We start from the raw sequence: 22,475 nt of genomic DNA, 5'->3' as shown, positions 1-22,475 counted from the left end.
CAGTGACTTGAAAAAAAGAAGATATCATGAAACTAATAACCATATGCACCACAAGTATCATCATTTTAATGTTTTATCATGTTTTTTGAATCACACAGATGCACAGTCAGTAACTTTTTAAATTAATGACATGTTGATGATATCAGACAAATGAGACATATCTTAAAAATGTAAGTGGCAGTTCAAGCTTCCAAAAAGCTTCTACATACCATGTACAGTACTTACTGTTATATTCGCAAAAGTTTATTGTTCAAAAACCCATCAAATTCATACAGTTGTGAGGGGAATTCTTACCCTGCAAAGCCAAATTTACCACTTTTCACGAGTCAGTAACAACTAATATCTTAATTGCTGCAATTGCACCCACTGTATAGGTGGACTTGAAGTCAGTGTTTCTCTGTTTAAGCTTTAATAAATGACACAGTAAACATAAAAACTGTTTTCCCATCTATTCATCCTATGCTTAAAGATCATACAAAGGCTGGGGGGGAATACAGACACAGAAATAGCAGCAAGAAAAAAATGTAAGAGTAAGGGTTACAATTTCTGATGAGTCAGAAAAATGTTCAAAAATTAAGTTTCGTTTCATCATTAAACTGTAGAAATTTTCGGTTGAATTTATATACACAGAACTTTCATTATGATTAAATAAAAAAATGAAATAAATGTAGGAGCTTTCTGGTGCATTTCTTTACATGTGGCCAAGCAGAGATAGCTTGTACGAAATCTCGCGATAAGTCCGCGTCGAGGGGAGTGTCAAATTCCAAGAGAGAGGAGAGGGGAGTCAGAGAGAGGGGCGCGAGGGTGAGTTTGTAAACACTTTATTAACCTTTAAATTCACTATAGATTATTCGAGTATAGTAAATGATTACAATGTCGCGCTCGACACGACACTTTTCAGTGTTTGCTGACGTTAAAACGACAGGTCTATGTAGTTGTCAAAACTGTTGTGGGAGCTACAACGTTTCATTCGGACCCACTGTGTCTCGCTTTGCACTCAAGTGTCACTCCGCCAACCAACTAAGTGCTAGCCTTTTCGACTTTTGTTACTCTAAATACCCGAAGTGCACTTTGAAATATAGCAATTCACGTCGGATGTTATTAAATTGATTTTAATATATGTCTATTGTCATGGCAGAAAGTGGTAGCAAGTGCTGCTATCACTCACTTTTTAAGTGTGCGCTCGGCCTGTTGTTAACGCTAGCTACATTAGCTAGCCATTAGTTTTGCGTTGATAGGAAAAAAAAGTTGATTTCGAGATTTTAGCCAATCAGATTCAGCTGTCTGATGTTATTGAGAGGGCTCAAACCTATGAGTGCCTTAGAAGTCGCCAACTGACGCTCTCGTGGCCAATTGCTGAACAAAATAGGCGGCATTGTTACGGGAAAAGGCTGGGCTTATGTACCCGTACGTAGCCAGAGGTAATGGAGGCTAAAAAAGACAAACCTTTTCGACACAGTCAGCGGTGTCTTCACAAAGGAACTAAAGTTTGTGGAACTTTGGGAATTCAACTTGAAATTATCTTCGTTTATATGGCCGAATATGTGGAAAAAAGCGCTCTCGTGTAGATTTTTTGGCGGTAGGATATATTGCGAGAATTTGGGTTTGCAAGAAAACCTAAAAAAAAAAAAAGTACTAATGATATCTCACAGTATTGCAATTTGAACTGCTCAACGCCCCACGATCCATGTCTCCATCCATGTCAACACCTTCCTGAGAAATGTAGGTCATGTTTTTGGCAGAGTTGTGCATCATTCCTTCACTAAGAGAAGTGTTAGTGCAGTTTTCTCTGTTCTATGTCTTGTCCAACCAAATACATGCAATTACTGAAGAGTAATGCAAGATGTTTGGAAGTTGGACCCAACACAAATGTTCTTTGCAGGTTGAAAATTAAACTTTTTTAAAAAAGTGTATATTGCATGCTTTTAGGCATTTCTGTTGATTAGATTAGTTAAGTAATGATTGGCTTGAAAGTGTTGTAGAGCATGGATAAAAGCTACTGGCTGCATTTCAATGTGGTCTTCTTCTTTTTGAATTTATAGTTATAAATCTATATTTACTTATTAAAGTTGCAGACCACAATCAAATCTACAAAATGTCTCTGATTTAATTTTAGGAAGCTCCCTTGAGTCCATCCTGTATTGTCCTGCATCGACACTGATTTAGCTTTCAGGCCTTGTTGGTTATGCAGAAGTAGGAATAGGATTTCATTTGTTCCATTTACTAAATCTTGTGCTCACTTTGCTTACATAAACAAAACACTTTGGTTCTTGCACACACCCAGCCATAAACCTGGATGTCCTGTCTCAAATTCTCACGCACCTCACCTCTGATCCCATAATTATCCAAGCACATATTTGATTTGCATTTTTTTTCTTTCACGGTTTCTTTTTTTTATCCCTCTCCCCTCCAGCCCCCTTTAGTTATTTTTCTCTTTGTGGGGTCTCCCTACCCTCTGGCAATTTAAGCCCCAGATTCCACAGTCATGGCTGCAGTGCAAGCTATTAATACAGTTTGTTTAGTCAGTTTCCTAGCAGGCGGCATCAAACACTGGATGGCTGTGGCTGATTATAGCTGGGACTTGTTCCCTTACACCTGCTGAGTCGGAGAAATCCAAGTTAATGTTGGGACTTTGGCATCGACTCAATGAGAGAGACAGAAATGAGAACGCTTTGAGTGCTTCCATGTCACCTTGGATGAAAGGAGGTGAAAATACTTGATATCAAAACCTGTAATTAATATCAGTGATGTGCATCAGGACTGATGTAACGAGTTGACTGATTATCTCGCATGAAATTGGGGGTCTGCATGAAGTAGATATTTGAGGGTATAGGAAAACGTTAGTGAGACACTTCTGACAGTCGCGACATTAATTTAACTGTATCATTTCTACCTGTAAAAAAATAAATAAATCTAGGCGGTAATTACGGATGGCTTCTTAATGTGAAGCCAAGTAAAAGATGCTGAAGAAAAGACCTTAACACATCTGTTTTAATCAGTTTAAGCAATTGGTTGGGGCAGCTATGAAAACAAATGGTGTTTTCCACCCCTGTCATCTGGAATTTATGGTGGATTTTCCACAAAATCAAATCCCACATTTCATGTTGGTGCCAGCCAGCCAAGTTAATGTCTAGCATGTCTTTAGTAAGATGTAAACTTTGAAATCTGTTCCTACTCCTGATGCCAGATGTGTCCATTTCCTCAAACAGTCCACACCCTCGGTATAACGAGCTAGATGGAGTATCTCGTTTGCAGACACGTCCACCCAAATAGGCTCAGTAGATTGGAAGCACTTTGTGAGGGGCCTTGCACTGACCTGTTGCCTGCAAGAAATCAGACTTCTCTGTTTCATGGGTTCTTTGACGTGTGCAGAGAGGGGCAGCGTTTGCCTGCAAATATGATGCAGACCCCTTTTCTCATGAAGCAGAGAGACACAACCGTTAGGTCTGTTACAAGCTAAGCTTCACGGGAGAGTGTCTTATTCCAGGGCAAGGCTTCGGTAATCGCGCGCTGGCTCAGGGACTGCAGAGGGAGAGATGGAAGGAGGAAAATATACTGACTTCAACATTGGGAAAACTTTCAGACATTTATGCCTCGCCAAAAAAATGAATAATCTGTCCCACTCAATAATGTTAAATGACATGCACAACACATGTTAGAGGTACAGCCGAGGTTAATGTGGTCAGTAACTCAGAAATAGTGAAATGCTAAACATTTTTAATTTGCCTTTTCTTTCCAGTTTGTCGAAAACCTCTATGTACTAAGCAACGTTTTAATTCACAAACAAACTTTTAACGGCTCAAAAGTAATGAGACTGCAATGTTACTATACTCCTCTCAACAGATTTCTCCTCTTTGGTTTTTGACCCTACCTGTTGAAAATTTGTCTATGCTTGGCTGTAAACAAGATTCAAATCCTTATATCCCAGGTGAACGTGTTCTTTCATAACGTCTCTGCCCTGTTGGGCTATTGACCTGGGATGTCTGGGAATGTCTTGTGCCTTCTCATTGGATGACTTTGGCGATGTGATCCCTTGGGCCGTATGGGTAGCTGTGTGGTGTGGTGTTTGCTCCGGTGCATCCCGCAGCTGCTCAGTCACCTTAGGATGTTGGAAGTTGTACTCATCAGTTTTTGCATTGTAGTGGCTGCATTGTCCTGCTGAGTGAGGAATCGGGTGAGGACGAGTGACGTTACCATAAGGGGGGTTGTCACAAAAAAAAAACCTGTGCTCAAAATTAATATTAAATTAAGATACTCGTTTGCAAGAGTATCAATGCAAGCAGTGGTGTCTTTGCATCTTCCAGCTGACACACAACTGCATGCAGCACCATCATAGTCAGGCCCACAGCTCCTCCCCTCACTAACAGCTGAAGTAGTTATTGTCCATAATACCGAAGAACACTTTAGAAGGAATTTCAGAGGTCAGTAAAGCTCTAGTTTCAACAACATTGAAATATTATACAGTTATCTAACCAGCACACATGGTAATGATAGCTGTTTAACTATTAGTAATTGCCCCATAGCCACATTAGTAATATGTTATCATTAACAGATGATAGTCGACTGTAGTTAGACAAAAGATGAATAATTATTGCAGGCTGAATGGGCCGCGGATGGAATATTGAGCTGTGACAGACTGGATTACAGACATATGGAGAACTGGGCATTTTGCTGGCTTTTCAGAGCAGTTGGGGAAGCATAGTTGAACTGAGCAGAGAGTCCAGAGTGTGGAGAACTAATTGGAGCAAATAGAGAGTGAAATCTGGAGCAGTGCAGCAAAATTGGACGGGTTTCAGTCTTGAAGAGCAGAGCTGAGTATGTGAAGAGCTGCAGACTGAGGAGCAGTGTGAACTGTATTCAACATCTGCTGCAAGCAGATGTGGACCAGATGAGAAACTTGAGCTTTTTTTCTTTTTTTTTAACAAATGTTTATTAAAATCTGTTTCTTGTTTTGTTGTAGCCAGCTGTGAGGTCAGTTTTAAAATCCAATCAAAGACCGGTTAAGTCTTTCACAGTTTTTGTTCGTGAAGATAAATTTCTTTAACCTTAACAATCTGTTATGAAATTATCTAAATAATCCGTAAAACTAATAAAACCTTTAAATTTGATCTAAAATACTTATTATGTTAAGTCTAACTTAAATTTGGGAGAATTAGTTAAAAAAAAATTAACTTTTTCACGATATCACTACTTTGACATTACTTATTTAGTTGCAGGATGCAGAAAATCTTGCCTGTGGTATTGAAAAGGGTATCGAATATTTTTCTGTGTACAATTGTCGAGTTTGAAATTCTAGTATCATGACAACTTTAGACTGCCTCAATGCTTATTTGGTTGGTATGTGTCACAATAACACATGTATAAATGCATAATACATAAATACCAGGGGCAAGGATTTTCCAGCAGAATGTTTTGTTGTAATGAACTGATGTATAATGTTATTCACTTAGCCTGCCAGTGGTTTTAAGGTACTGCTCAACCGGTCTGGTCTTGAAAGACCTGTGATTGGCCCATTGGCTATATTTTCTAAATATATGTTTTCTAAAGCTGGAAAACAGCAAAGGTGCAGGAGTTTTGCTCTTGCTTTTTGAATTGCAATAAACTGAAAGATAATTATGGACTGTCAGTTCATGGTAAAAACAGAGAGTCTACCCCGGCTTCAAATTAGCATGTTTTTTAAAGTAAAAGTTTAAGAGGTAAATCACAAAAGACATCCTAGGGCTTGTGTTAAATCACAAAAGTCTGACAACATTTTTGCTCAGGTGCTGGAGGACACAGAGTATAATATATACAGTATATTACATAAATACCAGTGAGTGGCTTTATTTTTCCTTTGTCTACATGTTGGTTGTGTCTGCGTGTGTACATAACAAAGTTCTCGATGCAGTTGGTGTATTTTCAGTGGGACAGTGTTGTGTAATAGCTGCCAGACGTCACTCTGGGCCAGCTGAGAATGCTAAAACATTCATGTCCGTTGCCTCTACCCCCTCCCCCCTCCCCTCCAATTTCCCGATTTAAATTTAATGAGTTATTTTTCTAAACTTCCCAGTTTGTCTCCACGTGCAGTGTTGTTCAGCTGTGCAGAGCAGCGCAGGGTGGGGGTGGGTTGGTGACATTAGAGATTGAAGCAGTATGCTTGCACAGCCTTTTTTTTTTTTTTTTTGCCACTTCAGAAGAAGAAAACAAATAAAACATGCACATATTTAACTCTCAACAACAGCATTTAATAAGAAGGTGAGAGGGGTGTTGTGTATAAGTTTTATTGGAAAGCTTTTTAGGTATTTTCAGTAGATTAGAAGGGCCAACAGTGCTGCCCACATATGCCTCTATTTTTACTTACTTTACAAAATACTGTCAATAGTGTGTTAATAGTACACTAAAACTAAAATCCTGGGGCACATTTATTAGAAGTAAAGAAATACAAAACGGCGTGATTATGCCCTGAAATATTTTTGAAATAATGGTTATCTTTTGATGAACTTTTTTATGTTTAATGTGTTTTTTTGTAAGTCATGTTAACAACCAGCTAGCAAAAGGTAGCTACACTCTAACAATATATACATATTGTTAAAAAACTATACATAATTTAAACTACTTACTAATATAGCATTAAACTGTGGTTAAATGTTCATGTTTCAAAAAACTTGTTAGTTTTAGCTATGTCAAATTACCTTAAAACTCTTCATCCTGCTTCTCAGGAGCTGAACCATCCACCTTAAGATTGCAAAATTTCATAATATTTAAAATATAAGTATCAGATGTTCATGTAGAAGTAGTAAGATGACCTGGAGAACAAAATGAAGCGAGGTCAATGGGAATGTGTCCAGTGTCGTGTGGAGACACATGAAAACCTTCATAAAGTGAATGAGGAGGTACTTCACCTTAGATTGCATGTGCGTGCACAGAGAAACAGCTGACTCAGAGAGCGGGAAACATTGAATGAGGGGTACAGGAAGGGGAGGGGAGGCAAGGTGGCAGAGAGGTGAGGAGAGAGTGGTAATGAGAGAAGGAGGCATTGGAAGTGAGGAAAAACGAGACAGGGAAAGAGAAGGAGACGAAGATGTCTTTGTGTAAACGGTAGCTGCCGTCCTCTCGTGTAAGCAGGCTCCTCATTGGCCAGCTCGAAGCCCCCGTGTGTGTGAAGGAAGTATCACCAGGGAAACTTCTTCTCGCTGCCACTGTGCGTGTTTTCCTCCTTGCCAGGGTTATTTTTAAATACCATTCGGCTTCCTGCTCAGACTAAAGACTACAAGCCACAGCATCTCTGTTTTGTTGTTTTCAGGATTTTGCCAGTACACACACCAAAAAAAAAAAAAAAAAAAGCTGCAACAATGTTCTCTTCTTCTCCTCTACCACAGTTACATTGCAAGCTCTTTGCAAAAATGGGGGACGACCGACCTTTCGTGTGCAATGCTCCTGGATGCGGACAGGTAAGTCCACTCTTTTCATGTATTGTATTGTATTTCACAGTATTGTACTTCTCAAAGAAAACTATATGAAACCAAAAAATAGACATTCTTTTTGAGAACGCACTGGTTTTAATGTAGCGCTATATACAACAACCCTGAAAAGATACGTTCTCACTGCAAGCGTAAACGGACATATTTATGCAACACTTATAATTAACATCACACCGATGACATTCATGCTAGCATGCCGTTTTGTGAGACAATGCTGTCTCCTTTTGCAATGACTCACTGGAAGCTCCAGTGAGTAATCAGAGCACCGTTATTGTTTCAACCTGTCACTGCTGACTTCTAAGCGCCTGCAGACACAGGTTTGAGCCGAGGCAGTGACTCAGCTGAGTGCCAGTAGTGCACTCACATGCCTGTTACGTGGTGTTTCGACGAGGCTTGGTTTGATATCATAGAATAGAAGAAGGAAGAAATTAAAAAGGAGTCTGTTCTTAGACTTATGATTATTCAACACAGGAAATCATCATGTCTGATGCTGTGTTGGGTGTGATATCCTTAGAGCTAGTAGTGAAATGCCTCCTGGGAATCTGAAGGAAGAAAGTGTTTATGGGTTTACGCAACACTTGGGATTCTTGGGACTTCTTCCATGCTCTGATCAGAAGAATGGGATTGTGGTTTGAACAGCAGTCATGTAAAGCAGTTGAACATGCATAGTCGATAAATAAGTGATGATGAGTTGTTTGGTAATTTTCTTTCCAGAACATCGCAGACATCTAGGGACCCTTCCTTTGTCTTTCTTTACATGTTTTTGTGATGTAAATACTCTGCATATTTCATTGGTTTGATTATTAATTTATTTTACTGCGTAAGCAACAGAGACCTAAAGAGGCAAAGTAATGTGGATGACAGTGCTGGTCTGCAGCTGTGTCACTCTCAAAGCATTGTTTTAGAGCCAGACTGTTGTATAAACAGGTGTGGGATGGTAGAGTGGTGCTAGATGTTTGGGTATGTTGTCAGTATCGCAGTGCCACCTCACTTTAGAGAACCCGTACAAGGTTATAAACAAACAGTTTTCTTTCTTTTATTTTGGTTGAATCTATGTCAAAGGGCAGAAGAAATGCAAAACAAAAATAATGAGAAAAGAAATCACATTTGTTTAGCACCTTTTAAGAAACACAGAGTCACTTTACACACACTATCTGATATCACTGTGTTGGTGTTTCTATATCATGATAATTATGTTAGAGTAGCATTATCCAAGAATTTGGCTAATGATCATATATTTATTCTATTGTACGAAAAAATAAAGAAAACACTTGAAATTCTTACAATTCTTTCCAGAACAGAATTTTATATAAACAAAGAGAAAAACATGTCTTTTTTCCCCACATTGCAAAGCTACGATATCACAACTACATGATCGTTCAGTTGCACTGCTGATCCTGATCTAAAGCCTGAACCATGAAATAATTGCCAGAAAATTACAATTTTTTGGAAATTGAGTGTTTATTGAACTTTCTGATGAGATAAAAAAAATCATTTGCATGTATTAGCTTTAATTTGTAGAAACTGTGTATCAAATATGATACCATTGGTTTTAAAGCGTTAAGATAAGGCAGGAACCACACCAACACAGGGGTATCAGATGCACTTGCTTTACACACACACACACACACACACACACACACACACACACACACACGAGTCAAAGGCATCAGTGAAATAAAAAAAAAAAACCCCAAAAAAACCCAGGTGAAATTGAATAAAGTTGTCATGGTACACATGTAACAACTTCTCGCTGGTTAAGATTACAGATTTTTTTGGGGGAGTCATGTTTGTGATCACTTAACTCTAATATTACTTTCTTTTAGCTCGGTTTTCATCTCTGCCTACTCCTGAGAGAAAAATGTGGCTCTGTAGCTGATAATGAATCCACTTTGTTAACAAGCTAAATGAATTGTTTCTTCAGTTAGTGATGGAGCCACATCATCAGATTTTTGGTAACCAGGGTTGAGGTTGTTTTTTTTTTTTTTTCTTAAACCAAAACAACAAAAGACAAAATCTCAGTTTAGTGCTCTGCAGGGTTCTTACCACAAGTGGTCCAGCTCACATGCCACAGCAGTTAAAACAGGAGTAATATACAAATATTGATATACACAGGCTCGGTGTTATCTTAACAAGCAAGTAATGCATGTAAATGCAAATACAGTCTAAAATTGGCAACAATCAAATTTCCGTTATAATACTGACAAGGCATTTGATTTGATGGTTTCCACTACTCTGTGGTAGTGGTCGGTATTAAAAGCATTGAGGTTCAGTACTCTATCCTGTACATTTGCCAGCACCTTCATTATATGTTTATACATTTTCTGGCCTTTAATTGCGATTTGCTGCTAATTATTGTATCCTTTATGTCCAAATACTGTTTTAATGCTGCCCTTTTAAATGCAACAGTTGTCTACTGGGAAAGTCTGAATCATGCCCATAATAGAACAAGGATGATTGATTCCTGGCTTTGCTCAGGATTTTCCTTTTACCAAGTTAACAACAACAACAAAAACAACAACAGCAGCTCTCCTATTATATGATGCCCAGTATTTATTGCGTGGGGAGGAGTAATCCTAGCTGCCATTTTCTCATACATGGAGATTAGTTGGAGATAGTTTTTCTCCACAAGACCTAGCTGCCTTGTTCAGAGGAATGAGACAGATGAGACACGTATTGGTGATGCTCCTGGTCGGGCTAAAAATAAGCCCCCCGACACTTGACTGTGTTTCCACTTCACTCTCACGACTGAACTCGCAACTGCAACACGGGACCCTAAAATAGGCCTCAGTGAATGGTAAATAGGCCTCAGTGAATGGTGAATAGGCTGGTGCCAGAGCCAAGATTATTTCTCCTACGTCTCTCGAGTGAATCACCTCACCACTTCTCAAAAGAAGTTCCATGTCTCCGAGGACGGCTGTTAATGCCGTCTGTGCGGTTGATTTGAGCTAACGCCAGGCTGCTTGTAGCTTAAGCTGCAAGCACCCAAAAGGAAGTAACAGCATTCAGACTTTCTTTTATCGTTACAGACTCACAGTTCATACATGTGTTTTACACATTAATTCATTGGACAACACCAAGTTACGTGTGCAGCTATTTCTGCAGCTTTTGTGGTCAGTTCTGTCGATATATTGTTTTTTTTCCCTCTTCCTTTATTTTTATTTATATATACTTCTCTATCAAGTTGTTGACATTTTCACCTTTTTGTCACGTACTGGGTGCTCCATAGACTGCATGTGTTGGCCACAAAAGATTATCTATCGCTGATTTTAGCAATACAAAAAACAGGATGTCTCTTCAGAACGCAGTTGCCGTTTCTTGTTGGCTAATTCATATAATGTTCTCTTTCGTCTTGTTCGCTTTTCCAGAGGTTTACCAACGAGGACCACTTGGCAGTACACAAACACAAACATGAGATGACGCTGAAATTCGGACCAGCCAGGACTGATTCGGTCATTATTGCAGGTACTCTCGTCCGTGTGAGACAGACGTTCATCTTCACTGTGTTTTTAAATGTCCTCAAGCAGCATTCAGATGAACAATATTTACCCTAACGTCAGCGTGCTCTAACACTAGATATCACATGGAGTTTTATATTCAGTGTAAGTGTGAACTAACTGTGGTGTTGTTACTTTGAATAGTTATATCTGCTCATTACATTTTCCTAGACCAGACACCTACTCCCACTCGTTTCCTAAAGAACTGCGAGGAGGTTGGCCTGTTCAATGAGCTGGCCAGTTCCTTTGAACAAGATGATGATGAGAAGAGGGCCAAGAACTCTGTAAGCAACACTTGTGGTTGATGATTTTATCTTCTTTTATCTCTGCGCTTGTGCATGACCGTGTGCATTACAGTGTACAGTAACCGAAGAAATTTTCTACAGAGACTTGACATGACCAAAAAAATTACATTTTACTTCCTTCTTTCTTATCTCAAGTATTAATTCAGTCAAAAAAATTACAAACTTGAAATTCCTGCCTTGCACACAGTCCGTGTATCATTTACATTTCAGTTTTTGCAGCAGTTTCTTTTTAAACTGTTTGGTGTTTTATTGCACTTTATATGCGTTTCAGAGCTAGGGTTGTGGCTGTTTAGTTTGTGATGAATGCCCACTTCCCTTTTTTTTTTCTTTTTTTAATATACTTTGGTCTATACGTAGTGTAAGCCTATTCTCTTTATCTGTAACTCATTTTTCAGCTCCCTGCTTCCAACTCAGTGGCTTTGGACATGAGCCTGCAGACACCATCAGAGGTGAAGGTGAAACAGGAGGCACCTGTAGAAGTTGACTCTTCACCCCCAGGCAGCCCTGACTCCACGTCTGGGAAGTCGGACAGCAACAGGGAGCCTCTAGTTAAAGGAAAGGTACAAGAAAACTTGATAAGGGGGATTGCATAGGTGTGTAGAAAAGAGGGGAGTATCTCTAAACGATGTTGCAAGTAATTCATGATACATCGTGGCTGCAGTGGTTGCAGAAATTTGTTTGGGGGTACAAATGATGTGTGACATAAAAGCCTAATTTATTTTATTTTTTGTTTTAATCTTGTAGGACACACCACCCAGGAATTCAGCCCCTACCCCGACTATTGTGCGTCCAGGTTCCCTCCCACTACATTTGGGCTTTGATGCTCTTCAGCCCACCATGCCATCACCCACTTCCGTCATCACACAGGCTCCACCCTCAAATCGTACTTTGGGGTAAGTTAAGTTCCAAATCCTTTGGTTGGCCTTTGCTAACCTCTTTAAGCTTAATCTTCAACTTAAAATAAATTCTAGCTTAAAAAACATGTTTTGCAAACAATGTGACAACATCTCATGTTCTTGCAAGTGAACCTTTAATATCAAAGATGCCATCATGTTCTTTCTTTTTTCTTTTCTTCTTTTTTTGTGGTCCCGACGGGTCAGCCACAGTCAAAAACAACCAAAAGCTGTGCTCTACTGACAAAAAATTATGCCAGTTTTGATCTTGTGAAATAGGATGTGAAGTTTTGCGAAGTATTCATGATTAATAAGAAAGATACGCAGCTTTAAAGGGAACTATTGAATTTGTTTTTCCTGTTACAGACACTATAAAATAGGTGTTAGGATTACCAGCTGTTGCAGTTTTCCCCTGTTAACACAAAATTCTTTATTTTCTTATACAGATATATGTAAAGTAACACAGCAGCAATTTAGATGTTATCTTGGGATAATGGAAAAGATGATCATGGTTCACATCAAATCTGTAACATTTCACTGAAAACAAGTACACGCTAATAAGAGAAAGTTTATAGCATATCAGTTTATTTGCATTCTAAAATCATGCATCTTATAATTGGGTATAACTTATCAAAATGTTTCTCATTTATGGACATTGTGTTGCATAAAAGCCCAACGGTGTGTAGTATGTCAATTACTGTACAGGAAACTACAGTCTGCAATATGCTGCACAAAACTCAGCCCATGAGCCTGTAACATGATTCTTCCTTATGTCTGCAGCAATATTATATGCATAGGATTTATAACCATTATAAATAATAAAATATGATAAAGTAATGTTTGTATTTGCTGTTGAATCAGTCAAGTTAAGCACTGTTACGGACGCTGCACGGTGTTTCAGACAAAAGTCAACAACTTCACACATTTGTGAAAATAGCTGCAGAGAGGGTAAAAATCCCTTGCTTGTCACACTCAAGGTTTCGAAGGAAGTCATAATATAAATCTTAACTTTTTATCTTTTTTTGGACATGTAAAATGTGAAACAGCATTAAACTGGTTAAAAACTAGAGATGGCACGATACCACTTTTTTATGTCCGATACCGATATCATAAATTTGGATATCTGCCGATATCGATATGAATCCGATATAGTGTGTTTTTTAATCAATAAAACTGTTTTTTAAATATCTTCCTGCTTTTTGTATAAGTTCATACTCAAGTTAAAAAAAAACAAAAAACACTAAAGCTATTCTGTTATACCTGTATGCAAAAAATACACTGCACCCAAAATATTTCATAGTTCAGCAATACTGATCAATCTAATAAACTTAAACCTACTCCATCCTCCCTATTCTGGTATTTTAACGAGTAAGCAACCTAACTAATAGGGTTCTAAAACTCCTAGCAAAAAAAATAAAATAATAGGGAACCACCCACCCTCCACCTCATGATGCTTAATTGACGTAATCAACTTTAATTTGATGCAGTGTGAAAAAAATGCACAGAAATTAATTATTTTTCCAAGAATAATTAAATAGATTCAACATCTTTCTTCAACAGAACTGCAGACTGCACAGATCGTACCTTCCCAAAGGAAAAAGTACTATAGCTTACTAGGGTATATTAGACTTAATAGTTACTATATACAGTAATGGACTTCTATACATTTTACATCAGATTAAAACTTTGGGTGTAAGATTCGGATAATTATTTATTAAAAGCTAGACATTTTAAATGAGAATAAGAAAGAAAATTATGTCTTTGTGCCCCCTTTTCTCTGTTAATGCCCTATCGGCCCCCCTGACTAAACTTTGCTAGATCTGCCCCTGCACAGTTACCAGCCGTCAGCTACATAGAAAAGGATCCTGGGGTAGAACGTAAATAAATTCTAACAACAGCTTATCAAGCTTAAACGTGCTGATGTTGTTCAGCCGCTGGTTTCCTCTTTCTGGCGCGAAGTGGGCGATAATGCTGGAATGCTTTACAAACATTCAGAGATGAACTTACACATTTGCTTTACTTCTCTCTGGGATAGCTTCCTCGGAAATGAAATACCGCATTGCTAGCGAGGCTACAAATACACACAGCCGCTCTATCACGTGACGCATACTGCTGCGACATGCTACGGTTATGAGCCGAGTTACGCCATGTCGCAAGTTTTGTGAGGTGCTTTTTTGATATTTAATGGATCGGATTACATTTTTTATTTCTCTCCGATATCCGATCCAGTAATTTACGTCAGTATCGGACCGATACGTAATATCGGATCGGTCCATCTCTATTAAAAACTGGTATTAGAGGGAATGCATATATGTTAAATCATAATTTGGAGAGTGTTTGTATTCAGATATATATTTATATTTGACAGAATTGTATATTTAAGCTAAGATCAAACAATTTCACGTCATTAATATCAGAACTAATATATAATCCCATTTTGATGTTTTGTTTTTCATTCAGTTTAGTTTCAGTTTGTTTCCACTCTGGGTTTTCTTGTCTCAGTTTTGTTTCTATTGTTTGAAAATGTTTAGTTTTAGTCTAGTTTGTATTATTTTCAATTAATAATACAGTTTAGTTCATGAATCTATGAAATATTTTCTCATCATTAAGCGATGGACTGCATGTTCTATTTCTTAAAAAGCATAATTTAAAATTCATTAACAAACACAAGAGTGAATCTCCTGTTCTTATTTGTCCTCTGCTGTCTGTCTCTCCAGTTCACCGACGAGCCATTACCCTATGATGATGCTTCCCTCTGGTCAGGCAGTGCCTGTGCTGCCTGGTCCTGTTCAGATGCCTTCTGTCATTAATGTAAGGCAGACTAACAGTCTAAGTATGTTGTAACTTTACTTTATAACTTAGAAGTTGGTTTAGTTTTAACCCATGCATTTGTGTCTCATATTTGATCTCCAGCTGGCTCGACCCATGTGCATGGTACCCAACATTCCTGGGATCCCTGGTCCTCCTCTGGGAGGCAGCAGCAGCGGCTCCAACTCCCCCTCTGGCTACAGCATCCACTCAGAGGCCAAGATGGTCAGCACTAGATTAGCTCTCTATTTTTATCTATTTATCTGTTCTTTTTGTCTCCATCTTCACCCTCCAGCCTTCCGCTGCACAGGCTTAGGTCCTTCGTCATATGATCTTTTACTGTGGTTGCTTGTTTATGTAACCCTTTCACCTGACAACACAGTTTGCACTCAATTTATGATTGAGTGCAAACAGAGATTCATGCACAGTTTCCACCTTGCAGCTATGTCCCAGATGAAACTGAGAGAGTGCAGTCATTGTTTATGGTATTTAAAACATATAAAGTATCCCCTTTAGCACATTCCTCTGTTTACCTTAGCCCCTCACTCCTTCAGTCGTAAGAAGATGATCATCGGTGTAATTAAAGACAAATTTTTGTTTGGGTTTTTTGTTTTTATTTGGGGTTGGGGGTTTTTCGGGCTGATGTGCAGAATCTTTTTGTTCATGGCGCTCGTAATACAATATGATCATTATCGAGGTTGCTATATATATATATATATATATATATATATATATATATATATATATACATATATATACATATATACATACACACACACACCATTTGACTGGTTGTGTACCTTCAGGGCTGCAGTCATTTCTTTTTTTAATCATCACGGCTGAATTATTCACAATTTAAATCAAACATGACCAAAATCCAGCAACATAATCCGAAAACTGCTGCGGGAGCATATAAAGCCTCCAGATCTGACTGAAGGAGGTCACATGAATCTGTTGCTGAAAACAGTTCAGAGAGAGCACATCTGTAAACGTTCTCCTCGGAGAGAATCAGGCTTCTCCAGTAGTGTGATCAACAACTTTAAAACATGCCAAAAATTGGTAACTAAGGTCTTGTCCAGGTTGTTATTGCAAAGTGTTAATCAGTTAATGTAGACACAGCACAGTGAAGTTGTATACATGCTGTTGGGACTGATTCAGGCATGCTTTGACTATGACTTGTGGATTTCTACAAAGTTACAATGAAGTTTTTCATGATTTTTTTTTTAAATTCCTGTGGCTGTTATTGATGTTGCTTATTTGACTGTTGGTCTGTAGCGTCTGAAGGCTGCGCTGCAAAGCCCGTCAGGACAGAGTATGGGGATCATGGCCATGGGCAGCAGCCCCATGGTACCTCAGAAGGCAGAACAGAGTCAGCTGCTTGTCCAGCAGCCAGACGCACCATCACCTGCACAACCTCAGGTACTCTATGTTAAGTATAAATTCCTGACTGTAACATGTTTTTTTCATCCATACAAAATATGCTTTAAACTTGGATTAAAGATGATCACATCTAAGTCATCTAAACTTTCTTTATTATATATCACATCACTTGTTTTAGTTAACAGAAAATTGGGGATGTTCTTGTTGTGCCGAGATGACTCTGGTGTGTGCTGGCTAAAATGAAACTGTGACTCATACTTCCCTTTTCTCGTCTTTCTTCCACTCATCTCGTCTCTCTGTGTGTTTTCTTCTGACCTTTACCCTGCTTCTCCCTCCAGGTATCTCCAGCACAGCCTACAGGTGGGCGTCGACGGCGGACGACAGACGATGACCCCGACGAACGAAGGCAGCGTTTCCTCGAGAGGAACCGGGCGGCAGCATCCCGTTGCAGACAGAAACGCAAACTGTGGGTCAGCTCCCTAGAGAAGAAAGCCGAGGAGCTCAGCACTTTGAACGTCTCACTGTCGGTGAGTGGGCCTCCAGTGGGTGGATGCTGGTGATGGGGCTTCTAACTACTTGTAAAAGTTTGAGAGGTGGATTCCAGATAAGATAAATGAGTTTGCATTAGTATTGAGTAAATTCTTTTTGCAAATGAACATAGCTGATAGATTTGAAACAATGGAAACCACTACATCTTGTTTCATATCTTTATTTTGTCAAATGGAAATTTTAGGTAATATTTACACCTTACGCCTTGTGGGAAATGTACGCTGCTCTGCAGTGGTGGAAGCAAAACCATTTCAACTTTTTTTTTTTCTACCGGAAAATCCATTAGGGAAGAAAAATATGGGAAGTCTGTATTTTAAATTACATAACCAAGCATTACTTTTTTTTCCTTATTGGTTTGGGAAGTGTAATGTAATTTCTGAAATGTAGTATTGTAGTACTAATCAGTCTGATTTTTTTTTTTCCATCCTCTCAGAATGAAGTGTCTCTGTTGCGTAATGAGGTGGCTCATTTAAAGCAGCTGCTGCTGGCCCACAAGGACTGTCCTGTAACCACCTTACAAAAGAAGACTGCCTACTTAGGTGAGCCCTGCACAGCTATGCCCTGTTCACACGGTGCTATTTAAAGTTAGAGGAAACTTGAGTCTGAATTGCATGTCTTAGATATGTAGAAATATAGTCGATGTATTGCGCAAAGCATAAAGAGCTAAAATGAAATTTGAACCTCAAAGTTGCTCTCACATTTTAATCGACACACACCGCTTTGGTGTGTAGCTCTCTACTTGTGATTGCAAGAAATGAGCAGGCCTAGGTTACAATATAGCCATGCTGCTGTGGCTTTAGTATCTTCATGTGAGCTGTAGTTTTCTTCAGTGCCCACAAAGCAATTGTAATTTTGTTGAAATAATTAGGGTTCAGTTTGTTATGGCAACAGCCACAGTGGATAATAATGTGTCTAAAAATTATTAATAGAGTTGGATAAAAAAGCAACATTTGCAATTTAGATATTGCTAAGGGCTGATGGTAACATTAAAATAATAAAACAAGAACTATAATTAAGTAGCAAAATCTTTGTTCCAGTACTTCTTGTTTTATTTATAGTATTTTTTGGGGGCATTTCCTAGATTTTGGACGGGATAAAGTTACTGAATATAGCTTGATTTTCACTCGAATAAAAATTAACATAATGTCCAAAGAGTTTCAGCAATGAAAACTGTGGAATGTGCTAATTATAAACGAGATAAATATCTTTGCCTGTGTTGCCTTTTTATTTTTCTGTATAGCTGCAGACGAGAGCATGAAAGACATGTCAGAGCCTACAGGTTCCCCTGCCCCGGTGATTCAGCACAGCTCTTTGGCGCCTAGCCCTTCTATGGGGCAAAACGGCCTGAGCTCAAGGGCAGCAGCTGAGGCTATGGCCATGTCAGTGCTGGCAGGAATGGGCCAGCAGCAGAGAGCTGAGAGCGGACCCTCTCACATTATCATGGCTGCACAGTCTCAATCTGCTGCCAGATGATGAGCGATGCCACCAAGGCCCACACTTGGCTCATCACCCAGGATAGAAAAGACTCCCACCTCCCAGGTTCCCTCATTTTTAAATTCAGAATTTCACATCTTCTCCTCTGCCTCCCCTCCCCTCTGTGGTCTTTCTAACCCTCCTGGGGAGCCATCTTGCTGGGGCCTGGAGCTCATCAGCAGCCTTCTGGGAAAGGACTGAGACTTTTAAGAGAGCTTCCTGTTAACTTTGCCATAGACTACAGGGGCTGGACTCCAATACCCCCTCCCCCCTGTTTCCTCCTGTGCGTCCCTACTCAACTGTCCTCACCCTCAGTAATAAGGACTCTTCACTGGACTGTAGGACTGCATCAAGTATACTGCCATAATGATCTTCCCACGTGGACACGTGCCGCACAGGTGTTTCGTAAACTCTTTTTTTTTGTGTGTGTGTGTGAATCAAATCCGATATTAAACAGCACACAGGGCTCTACACTTTTTCCAGCGGGGAACAGTGCCTTGCTCTCCTCGTCACTTTAGCCTTGCACGCACACCCACACATGCCATCACAGAATGCCTCCCTATACATCCTCAGCTCCAAAGATGCGGTAGTTGTCTAGAATTCTCTGACTCACATCTCAATTATTCACTCAGACCTTTAGTAAATGGTTCTCAGCCTCAACACGATCTCAACCTAGACCCAAAAACCTTACCTCATGTACACCCCTTTATGATAAAGTGTATTAACTGTGTGTGTGTGATTGTATATTTATGTACATCAGAACATAGCAGTTTGCCTACTCCTGATCTGATGCATTATTAGCTAGATTGTTAGCATGTGACTTTTCTAATAGGGTGTTATGTTTTTGATACAGAATGTGCAGCTATATTTCTTTTAACTAATTGGCACATCCTCCCAGATTGACCCATGTAACCAAAATATGCGATTTAAAAATAAGTTTGTTGGAGCAGATTATTATTTTTTTTTTTTTTCTGACCTGAAGGGAATTGAACTTTTTCCACCTTTTCATATTTCCTGAAACAGGCAGGTGGTTTATTGGTATGGAAATGGATGCCTTTTTCCATTTTTACATGTAACTGTTCTGGTGACTGTGTTTTCTCCGTGTGTGGGCCCTGCTGGACTTACTGTAACTGTTATTTTCACACTTCTCAGGATGGTTGCACATCCTTTGCTGCTCGTTTGAAAATGCGATGAACCCCTTGTTCTGTATGCTCTCTACCAAACCGAAACTAAGCCATAATGGATCTTTCCAAAGACTATTTGGTACTTGTCCTGGGACAGACGTGAATACCCTGACTGTTATTTTGTGATTCAGAGGTTGCAGTGGCACTATGACAGTATATCACTGCTTGTAACTTGCACTTACACACAGTCTTTCACACAGTGTTTGATCATTTTGCCTTAAGATCACATTTGTGCCTCCGATACCCCCCTCACATAAATATATACAGATTTGCTTGTATGGGGGCAAAAAAACGGCTCTAGAGAAATATATTAGTCAGTGTATATAAATTGGGAAAAAATGAACATCAATAAATATAACATTTAATTAATAAACAAAGCTTTTTGAGGCCTTTAAGTACATAAAAAGTGTCTTTTTAGAATATTGTTAAAATATTGAAGTACTTGTCTGTCATCTGGTGGAGAGACGGAGCAAAGACATCTCCAGTGGTCAAAGCTTTAAAGGCAGAAGACGAGCTGTCTTGTGACTGTTTCTGAAAGGCTCCAGTTCTTTTACAATATCCCCCAGATGTTTTATCCAGATATCGATATATTTTTACATGAATGCTCAAAGTGGTTTGCTTTTTTTTTCCCTGTCCCTCTTTTGCCCTCTTTCTTAATATTTTCGCGAGATATGATATTTCAAAAACAGGATATGACTTATTAACATAAGGACATTTATGCACTAAAGTAATGCAGGTTAACTATTGCTTTGTATTTCTGTTCAATTTACATTTTTTTGCTTTCTTATCTTTTTTTTTTTTTTTTTTTTCAGAGATATCAGAATGTTTTTTTGTTTTTGTTTTTTTTAAATGATGGTTTTCTGTTATCTGTACTGTATACACAAATGGGAATTTGCTGAGCAACTTTAATACCTTTTCCCTTTTGACTGAACCTCTCCTCCTACAGTCCCAATGGCGACCCCGGCAATTTGTGTAATTTGCTGGCAGTCAAATAGACGATTGTTCATTTGAAATGAAAATTCAAACTGCATTTAGCTTTTATGTTTTCTTGTATTCTTTTGTTGCGTGCTGTCTTTAGCACCACACACTCTTCATCATAACGCTTCTGATTGTGCTGATGAATATAGAGACTAATTTCTTTAACACAACGATTTGTGTTTTTGTTGGTTTGTTTTCTCAACAGAAAAATGGACTTGTGCTTTTTGTTTTTGTTCTTTTTTTTAAAGAAATTTTACCCCCTCTTTTTCTTCTTCTTTTTTTTAAATACCTTTTAACAATCGGTCGTGTCTTTTGAGCTTTGTTGTCTAACTTATTGTTTTAATTGGTCAAATAACAATAATCTTTACAGTCTTTGGCCTGTTAACGATGGGCCAGACTTGTTCTAAACATAGCAATTTAGTGGGAAATACAGTAATGTGAAAATTACACATAGTGTATTGATGGTTTTTCACACTCCCTTTGTTGGACTGATGATTTCTAAAATTGTCCTTGTATTGTACATATCTGTACTATATGAATATATTTACTTTTCCATGCATGTCCAAGAGGAATACCATGAACACTTACAGTGCTGCAGTTTTAATTAAAGAAACTACATCATAATGAACATTTATACTGTTTTATCTGTGTTCAGTTATCATATCAAAAACATGTTTTCTATTGTAATGTAATTATTAATATGAATGATTAAAGTGGAGACTTAGTTTGATTAAAAAAGAGATATAAAAGGAAACGATGTATACAAAGGCATTGAATAATACTCTTTCAAGTACTTCTACAGTATTGTGCAAAGATTTTGAGCCACGCCTCACTTTTTAAATATTGTGCTTGGAAAATGGGAAATTGATGCATGGATTTATTGAAGCATGCAGACATATGTGGATCTTTAAGGCAAAAAACAACAACAACAGTTTGTACAATTCTAATGAGCTTGAAAGTCAATATTTGGTATGACCACTTTTATTCTTCAACACAGTGTGAACTCTGTGACATAAGATTCCCTGTTATTTCTTTAAATAATCTTCAGGATTAATTCTCCAGGCTTCTTGAAGGACATTCAAAGCTCTTCTTTGGCTGATAGCTGCCTTTAGATGATCCCACACTGCTTCAATAATGTTGAGGTCTGGACTCCGAGGAGGCCAATCCATGACTGACAGTGTCTCACATTTCCCTTTCTTAAGCATGTCTTCTTGACAGCCAGCCTTCCACTGAGACTATTTTTGATGAGGCTTCAGCAAACAGTTTTTTAAGTACGTGAATTTCAGACACTTTCATATGTATCAGATATTTTTTAGGCCGACCGTGTCTACCTATCTACTTTTGTCCTTTACTTGTCCATACCAAAATACACTAGTGTGCAAAAGTGTTTACCCCCTTCCCAATTTCCTACTTTGTATGTTTGTCACACGTAAATGTTTCAGATCATCAAACAGATTTAAATATTAGACAAAGATAACACAATTAAACACAAAATGCAGTTTCTAAATGAAGGTGTTTATTATTAAGAGGAAAATAAAATCCAAACCTGCATGGCCCTGTGTGAAAAGGTGATTTCCCCCTGAACCTAATAACTGGTTGGGTCACCCTTAGCAGCAACCAGTGTACAATCAAGAATTTGCGATAACTGGCAATGAGTTGGTTCGCTCATCTTTGCACAACTGTTGTAATTCAACCATGTTAGAGGAATTTCAAGCATGAACCAACTTTTTAAGGTCATGCCACAGCATCTCAATCGGATTCAGGTCAGGACTTTGACTAGGCCATTTCGTTTTGCTTAAGCCATTCAGAGGTGGATTTGCTGGTGTGTTGTGGATCACTGTCCTGCTGTAGAACCCACATGCGCTTCAGCTTGAGGTAATGAACAGGTGGCCTGACATTCTCCTTCAGGATGTTTTGGTAGACGGCAGAATTCATAGTTCCATTTACC

At 38.7% G+C, this 22,475-nt stretch overlaps 1 protein-coding gene across 2 annotated transcripts; it reads left to right on the top strand.

The window, feature by feature from the left end:
• Window positions 1-762: 762 nt before the first annotated feature.
• Window positions 763-21,248, top strand: atf7a (activating transcription factor 7a). 2 transcript variants are annotated; one of them, XM_063464900.2, is made up of 12 exons: window positions 763-804; window positions 7,359-7,430; window positions 10,829-10,925; window positions 11,129-11,241; window positions 11,658-11,822; window positions 12,007-12,155; window positions 14,873-14,966; window positions 15,069-15,188; window positions 16,239-16,382; window positions 16,682-16,870; window positions 17,326-17,431; window positions 18,133-21,248. In XM_063464900.2, the coding sequence occupies exons 2-12, from the start codon at window positions 7,383-7,385 to the stop codon at window positions 18,363-18,365; spliced, it is 1,458 nt and encodes a 485-aa protein (XP_063320970.1). In that variant the 5' UTR covers window positions 763-804; window positions 7,359-7,382; the 3' UTR covers window positions 18,366-21,248. The 2 variants fall into 2 exon arrangements, with proteins under 2 accessions (XP_063320970.1, XP_063320969.1); XM_063464899.1 differs by lacking the exon at window positions 763-804 and adding an exon at window positions 1,703-1,722.
• Window positions 21,249-22,475: the final 1,227 nt, after the last annotated feature.

Source organism: Pelmatolapia mariae, linkage group LG20 (assembly GCF_036321145.2).
Source record: "Pelmatolapia mariae isolate MD_Pm_ZW linkage group LG20, Pm_UMD_F_2, whole genome shotgun sequence".
NCBI classification, from domain to species: domain Eukaryota; kingdom Metazoa; phylum Chordata; class Actinopteri; order Cichliformes; family Cichlidae; genus Pelmatolapia; species Pelmatolapia mariae.
Note: the sequence above shows the minus strand (reverse complement) of the source record. Positions and strands in the feature narration are given on the sequence as shown.

Bases quoted from the DNA above. Each gene is read 5' to 3' on its own strand.
- atf7a (XM_063464900.2), top strand. From the start codon at position 7,383: ATGGGGGACGACCGACCTTTCGTGTGCAATGCTCCTGGATGCGGACAG. The intron at 10,926-11,128 runs GTACTCTCGTCC...ACATTTTCCTAG, and splicing joins TGATTCGGTCATTATTGCAG to ACCAGACACCTACTCCCACT. The intron at 17,432-18,132 runs GTGAGCCCTGCA...TTTTCTGTATAG, and splicing joins AAAGAAGACTGCCTACTTAG to CTGCAGACGAGAGCATGAAA.